This window comes from Oreochromis aureus, linkage group 16, assembly GCF_013358895.1.
Source record: "Oreochromis aureus strain Israel breed Guangdong linkage group 16, ZZ_aureus, whole genome shotgun sequence".
NCBI lineage: Eukaryota > Metazoa > Chordata > Actinopteri > Cichliformes > Cichlidae > Oreochromis > Oreochromis aureus.
This window is the reverse complement of record NC_052957.1, coordinates 15,916,594-15,924,660: the sequence shown is the minus strand read 5'-3', so window position 1 is coordinate 15,924,660 and position 8,067 is coordinate 15,916,594. Positions and strand designations below refer to the sequence as shown.

Below are 8,067 nucleotides of genomic sequence, written 5' to 3'. Positions count from 1 at the left end.
CAGTAGTATGATCGTCACCTGCAGCTCTGACTGCATGTGACATATTCTGGACATATTACTGAATTTACACGCACACGCGCACACACACACACACACACACGACGTCATCCTCACATCAGTATTTTAACACATTCATTGCTATTTTAACTAAAACACAATTTCCTTAATATCTGTAATGTAACCATTCTTCTAACAGAGGCTTTAAATTAGGTGTGTAATAAAACATCTTAATCGAGTCACTGTCTCGAGCGCGCGCGCACGCGATCCGTTATTTTCCGGGTTGTGCTCGCTCAGCGGTAGAGGCGGCTCTTCCTCTCCTGCAGCTGCCAGCTGACACTAACACTGAGGAGGTGAGGTCAAATTTGACTCTCTCTCTCTCTCTCGCTCGCTCTTCCTCTCTCGCTGCCCGTCAGTCTGAGAGAGAGGCTGCTAACTAGCGCAGCATCATCATCTTCATCATGGCGGATCAAGGCGACTGTACAGCTCCTGTCCACCACCCGCAACCACCGCTGACAACCAGCTGGCCAATTACCCGGGAGTCCTACGAGCTGCAGGAAGTCATAGGTTAGTGTCCGGGGATGTACTGAACGCCGTGTAACTGTCGTGGAAACCCAGCCCGCGGCGGGTTATCGGAGGTGAATGACGACGAGGGCCTACCGGCTTTTTCATATGCAGCAGCCTCCCGCAACGCTTTGCAATGCGGATGTTACCAGACACAGTCAGGGACTACCGGTTCACAGCTCACGAAGCGGAGTCGGGTAAAAAATCTGGGCCGCTGCACGCGCGTGAAACTGTCACGTTCAATAAGTGGCTCTCAGGCGGGCTCCGATCACCGAGCTTGACTCCAGCTGTGCTGATTTTATAGCACGTGTCCAGTTTATTAGCAGCTGCTTAAATCACAGATGCTGCGGATCTGTGAAGGCCACGTCGTGCCGTCTGTGGTGGCAAATAACTTATTATGTCCACATGACGAGCTAAATATACAGCTACTTAGTATTCATACAGCTAGTAATAGCAGTAATGGCGATCATTAAAAACTATGGCAATAGCGGAATTGTTACTTTTAAAACAATAAAGCTTGCCCTAAAAAGTCACTCCGCCGCTGTGTTTTCTAATTGTTATTTTGTTTAATAAAGTTAACACGTGGTCGCTTAAGTCCAAAAATTCAAGAAATCCAGTTTACACTCATATTAATTAGAGAAAAAAAACTTTAACAATTTTCACATTTATCAATTCAAATGATTAACACAACTTTTCTGTTGTGGACTAATGGAGTATTGATTAATTGAGACACATGACTCAGTCTGTAAGCATAGCTTATATGTAGCTGCAGTGTGGAGCACTGCTGTAATAATATTCCATGTTGTTGTTATCCTGCAGAAAAACCAGCAGGTATGTGCATTAACCTATTGTTAATATATCAGTTAGTATTTATTTTACAAAGACATTTAAAACTTAAACTTAACTTGTTTTATTGCATGAATCACCTAATGCTGAATTATATTACCTGAGACATAATACTGCTAATCTTAAATGCATAGAAGAAAAGCAGAGGAAAGCCATATGCATATTTTTGGCAACTGCATGCACTGTGCACATGAGGTGACAAGTCAAATCATGAGTGATAAGAAGTAGGCCTCCGCTATGTGCAGCTGACAGCGATGAGTAAGTGAGACCCCCCCCCCCCCCCCCACCACACACACACACACACACACACACACACACACACACACCTCAACTTGTAGGCAGTCACAATTCGTGCTGTGTTCTCTGGCGTATCTGCTTCTAACAGTTTGCAAGCAATATGTCATGTGTCACAGCATCTTGGTGTGAACAGCTCTGCTACTCCACAGCGTGGCCTGATTTGTAATGAGTCGAGTAAACGACTCATCACATTGATAAAAAAAAAGAAGAAAAAAACAGAAGTTCTGTTAGTAACTAAAACAGAAAAGCTGGGAATCTGTGAGCCAGACAAATCCATAAAGCTACAGACTGATGCTGAATTTAGTCTTCCAGCTGTGTGTGATGCGATTCCCACTTGGCTCCTGTTTACTTTGTCATAGCTTCATTGTGGCTCTAATTCTCAGGCAGCGGGGCCACAGCTGTTGTGCAGGCAGCCCTCTGTACCCCCAGACAGGAGCGCGTAGCCATAAAGAGAATTAACCTGGAAAAATGCCAGACCAGCATGGATGAACTATTGGTGAGTACAATAAATACGGGCTGTTTTCTCAACCCAGTGTTTTGGTTTTTTTTACACCACACCTGATTCCTGTAGTACTACTTAACTTCTGCTACATATTGTTATTGTTCTCTTTTATCTATTAATGCAGTTTGCATAGAAATCTTCTAACTTTCCTGTTGTTTATGCAGCTTGTTGCAGATTATTATGACAAAGCAAGTGCCCTGAAAAAATGAGATGTCCTGTATGTGAAATATCCTGTCATTTGCCTCTACCAATAGAAAGAAATTCAAGCCATGAGTCAGTGCAACCATCCCAATGTTGTCACATACTACACCTCCTTTGTTGTGAAGGATGAACTCTGGTTAGTCATGAAGCTTCTGAGTGGGGGTAAGCTTCACCTGACACGGGTGGCTTAGTGATGCATTCATGCCATTCATGTGATAACATAAGTCTTAAATGCCCTTACACTGGTCTGTGTTTAATCTGATTAAAGAACAGCAGTGTATCAACCTGTGTTAATGCCTAGTTAACAAAAAGTGTTACATCTGAGAAATTTCAAAACTTATTTCAACAACTGTTACCTTTATGTGTCAGAAAATCTCTAAAACAGCAACACATAATATAAGGCCAGTTTCAGTATAATAACTCATTATAATTAATTAATTTTTTTTTTTTTTTATCAGGTCAGTTTAGTTTCGCTTAGACTCCAGTGGGCTTTGCTCAGTTCAGTTTTATCATCATTTGTCATTGGTAAGGTTTAATTAAGTTTTGCTTTATAGTTGGAACACTTGTAGATATTGTCCTCAAAATACAAATTTGACCACACTCATGAAGACTCAAATTAAGGACATTTGCTCGTCATTTTTATTTTATTTAAATTTGTAACCGTTATATCTCTGGGACAACAACTGAAGACCAGTGTTGGGGTTGTTACTCCCAAAAATATAAAGCAGCACGTAACTTAATTACTCTCCACAGAAAGTAATAACTCGTTACTGTACTTTCTCATTACTTTGTAAAATTACCTGAAACACAATGTTATATAATTACCAGTTAACAATATAAACCTAAGGATCCAATCCTGTACACCAACACAAATCCCCAGCTTTCTTTTAGTGTTTAATTATGAACACAAAGCTGACAACACAAGGGAAAGCTGAAAAGCTGAAAACGCAACAGTGACTCTGCCTTACAAATATGCACAGGTAGAAAGTGAGCCTCACTGCTCGTCACTACCTTTAATACCTGTTGAAGATCAGGCTCTGGCTGCTGGGCTGGGTTCTGCATACACTCAGGTTTATCATCGCTCTGGGTTCTTGGCTAGTTTTGTGTTCGCAGACTGTCTGTGCAGTGCTATTAGGAGCCAAAGTTACCAGTACAATGTGGTTGTTTCTTTTCTGTACACAGCTTGCACTTTACCGTTGTACTCTTGCTCTTTTGTACAATAAAAATAAAAGTAATGTCCATATCTTTGCAGTAAACCGCTCCGGCATTTTCCAGCACACGAACTGAAATCAATGTAATGTGATTGCAGTAACACCCAACAGTGGTAACGAACTAGAAAACCATAGGTTTAAATCACTGAATTAAGTAATTTCAGCTGTAAAGACAATACGGGCATTCTGGCTCATTTGTTGTTGTATTAATTTAGGTAACTACATACTGTAGTGGTTTACATGTTTGCCTTAAAAGGGAAAATCAGAATCCTTTTTATTGTCGTTAAACATCAGAAGTTCAACGAAATTAGAAGCAGCTCCCTGCAATAAAAACAAATCTAAAAATACCAAAATATACAAATGACCACAGGCGTCGTGCCAATGGTCACAAACACTGAAATGTAACATAAATTAATCACTCAAAAGATTTTTGTTTCCCATTATTTTCTAAAAATTAACCATGTTTTTTTTTTCTTTCTGGCATCTTTTTAGGATCTATGCTCGATATAATTAAGCACATAAGCAAAGAAGATGATAAAAATCGAGCTTTAGAAGAGCCTATTATTGCCACTATATTAAAAGAAGTTCTGGAGGGTCTGGACTATCTACACAGAAACGGACAAATTCACAGGTATTTGTTTTTCTCTTTTTCCTCTGTTTAATCAACATTGTTTGATTAAAAATATGATCCGCTATCTAAAAAACCTGGGGAAAACAAGTTAAAATTTGGGTGGATCGCTTAAAACCAAGTGGTAATGTTGAAAATGAACACAAATACGTTCATTCATTGGATTGTAGCTCAGTCGTGATCTGTACACTTCCTGATTATCAAGGTCAGTGTGACTCAGACTTAACCCTCTACGACCCCCATGGGCATAGTTCTATATGGTGATGGTCAGGGCGACACGTTAACAGGAGTGGAAGAATCAATGCTGCTCCACATGACTTTGTTGTTTGACTGCATTATTGTTTTGTTGACCTCAGGGATGTGAAAGCTGGAAACATACTACTGGGGGAAGACGGATCTGTTCAGATTGCAGGTTTGTTGAATACTGTGTAACACTCTCTTAAACCTCTTTTTTTTGGTTAGTTTCACACTAAATGCATACACTGTATTTGTGGTAAAGTGGTGGAATTGATTTCATAGGTTGTAATAATTAACAGAGAGCAATAATGTATGTTTACATTTGACTTTTTTTTATTTGAGAATCATAATTCTTTCCTAATTATTGTGTGTCAGCTTAATCAGTTACTCCATTGAAGCTGTCAGCTTTTTAATGCTGCCTGTTATATTTAAATGAAGTGACTGATTACAGCCTTTAATAAAAACAATTACAGGAATTAGAAAAAGCAGTTGACTCTGTAATAAAATAACAACAAAATATCTGCAGGTTAACAAATAAGCACAGCAGGAAAAGCACAAGTGTAACCCGCTGAGTTAATTAGTTTCAGGGTCCTGATGGGAATGCATTATTTTGGCTGATACTGGATTCACACTATGTTACCTGTTGTTCTTTTTCCTAAACAGACAAAGCTTACACTCACTCACTAGCCATGTTATTAGGTACTTAATTAGATTCACCTTGCTAGTACTGGGTTGGATGTCCTTTTCCACTCAGTACTGCTGTAATTCTGGAATAGATTCAACAATAATGCTGACGTAATATCACCATACAGTCACTGCAGATTTGTCAATAATAATAATAATAATATTACTAACATTTTATTTGTAGGCACTTTTCAAGGCACTCAAAGACCGAAATCACAGTATGCACACAAATTTTGAATCTACTCTTTTGACCAGCTCATTACATAAGCATGCATGCAGCACTCATTCCAGAAGAGATCAGCTTTTCAGACTGTGACGCAGTAAACAAGCTAAAATGAAAATGAACAATTCTGATGTCTTTGATGTTCCATATTTACTCTTTACCCTGCAGCAGCCACACAGGGTTGTGACACGGATTTTTAAATGAGCAAATTACTGCGTGTTGTTGTTCTAAAATCTTCGCTGTTGTTCTAATGCTTTTCTTTTGTTTTTACAGATTTTGGAGTGAGTGCATTTCTAGCTACAGGGGGTGACATGACTAGAAACAAAGTTCGAAAGACCTTTGTTGGCACACCATGCTGGATGGCACCAGAGGTGATGGAACAGGTGAGTCTGTTTCTGTCGAGGCAAGATCGAGGCAAGAGCTGATGAAAACTTTTATGTTATGTACTGGAAAAAAACGCAACTGGTCTGTTTTGGGTTTTTGTATTCTAGTCTTTTATTAACTGTTTTCTGTTTGGTTTCACTATCCTTGGTTTTTGATTATAGGTTTAGGGTTTGATTCCATATTTTCATCCCTTTACCTTGTGCAATATTTCCTGTTATTTTTGAGCTCTTGATGCTTTGTTCCAGAGTGGATTTTTTTTAAACTTAGCTTTAGCTGTTATTTTGGGTTGGTTGTTATCTTCCCTCAGTTTTGTTGTTTTCTGTGCCTTCCTTTATATCTTCAAATCTGTGTTGCCCCATCTTTGTTCTTTCATGTATCAGCATTTCCTTGTTTTAGCTGGTGTTATGCTTCAGTTCCTGTTTTACTTTTTTAGTTGTCTCTTACGTCTTGTTTTGTTTTACTTCCTCCCCAGTCTTATTGCCTTGATTGTCTACATCTGTGTCTAGTTTGCTCCAGTTGTTGTTCACTTCCCTAAACACCCCATGTGCATCAATAGCCCAGTGTTTTTTTTTTGGGTTTTTTTTACACATTTATTTATTGGTTATAACAAGTTTTACATAATACATCGTGAACATAAAAGCAAAAGACATAATGATAGAAACAAAAATAAAGCAAATCATAACAGAGGGGGGCGGGGCAGACAGACATATCAAATTAGCACTTCAAGCTGTCAAATCCACAGTGTATACGTTGCAGTTCTCCAAAAAGTTGTAGAATTTTGACCATATGGCCCCAAACATGTCCAGTTTGTTTCTTAATGCATACGTTATTTCCTTCAGAGTTAGTATAGACGTCAGTCCATTAAGGCACTGAGAAAGTCCTCCCTAGTATTTTCATGTACTCTTTTGGGTTGTGTTGCATTGCTTTTTGGACTTTTTATGTGATTCTTTTATTAGATCTTTTCATCAGACTGCTCACTTTTGATTCATTCAGTCTGCCTTTGTTTCCTCCCTTCAACACTGCACAAACATAAAAGCAGCAGCTAGGCTGCTAACAAGCACTTGCACATCAACCCTGTGCTTGCTTCCCTTCACTGATCATTCATCCATCTTCTTCTGGTTATCCAATTCAGGGTTGCTGGGGGGCTGGAGCCTATTCCAGCTGTCATAGGGTGAGAGGCAGAGTGTACTCTTGACAGGTCGCCAGTCTGTCGTAGGGGCAACACAGAGAGGCAGACAACCGTTCACTCTCACACTCACACCTACAGCCAATTTAGAATCACCAATTAGCATGTCTTTGGATTGTGGGAGGAAGCCAGTGTAGCCAGAAAGAACCCACATAGACACAGGGAAAATGTGCAACGTTAACACAGAAACCAGGAGCTTCTTGCTGTGAGGTGACAGTACTAACCACTGTACCACCATGCTAGCTCTTCACTGGCTTCCAGCGAAATTCAGATTCAGTTTATTAATCACTTACAAGGCCCTACATGGCCAGGGTCCTGCACATATCACAGACCTGCTGAGACCTTGTTTCTTATTAAGGCCTATTAACTGTTATTTTAAATCCAGCTTTTAAGGTTGGAACACGTAAACTTTGAACAGCCCTGCAGGTCAGCTGATTGAGTGTTTTTTTTTTTTCAAATTCTACTGAAAACTTTTTTTAGCCTTTATTATGATTATGATATTAGAGGGAAGCTGAGGGAAGACAAGCAGTAAAGGGCCTGGGACAGATTCAGACCTGGGCTTCTGCAATAGTCTATTGCCATATGGGTCACCTGCTTAACCCAGTAAGCTATAAGGACAGGTGTAAGCACACAAAAACACTCTTTATAATAGGTTAGCTTTTCCATAATCGTCCTCCCATTATTTTTAGCTATGTAGATGAACAAATGTAAGAACCTTAGTGTGAATGTGTTGTTTTTTGTACTGTATGTTGGGATATTTACACTTGCTGTTAAAACACATAAAACCTGCTATAAAAAAAAAAGTTATTATTATTATTATTAAAATATATTTGCCAATATTATTTTTGACATGAAAACCAATAGCAGCATTGCCTTAACATAAAGCCCTTAAGCATTACTTTGGTATTACAAGGTACTGTAATTCTGTGTCTGCAGGTTCGGGGCTATGATTTTAAAGCAGATATATGGAGTTTTGGAATTACAGCTATTGAACTGGCGACAGGCTCTGCCCCCTATCACCGCTACCCTCCCATGAAAGTATGTGCTCATTCAGTGTTATTTAATCAGTCTTGTAACATACACTGGTGCTGGCAAAGAAAAAAGAAA

At 39.3% G+C, this 8,067-nt stretch overlaps 1 protein-coding gene across 1 annotated transcript in view; it reads left to right on the top strand.

Annotated features, from left to right (window-relative positions):
* Nucleotides 1-200: 200 nt before the first annotated feature.
* Nucleotides 201-8,067, top strand: part of stk39 (serine threonine kinase 39) — a 32,622-nt gene continuing 24,755 nt past the window's right edge. The window contains exons 1-7 of the mRNA XM_031743323.2: nucleotides 201-564; nucleotides 2,088-2,200; nucleotides 2,461-2,569; nucleotides 4,111-4,249; nucleotides 4,603-4,658; nucleotides 5,664-5,773; nucleotides 7,897-7,998. Coding sequence (XP_031599183.1) covers nucleotides 459-564; nucleotides 2,088-2,200; nucleotides 2,461-2,569; nucleotides 4,111-4,249; nucleotides 4,603-4,658; nucleotides 5,664-5,773; nucleotides 7,897-7,998 — 735 coding nt within the window. The 5' untranslated portion in view covers nucleotides 201-458. The remainder of the gene's footprint in view (nucleotides 565-2,087; nucleotides 2,201-2,460; nucleotides 2,570-4,110; nucleotides 4,250-4,602; nucleotides 4,659-5,663; nucleotides 5,774-7,896; nucleotides 7,999-8,067) is intronic.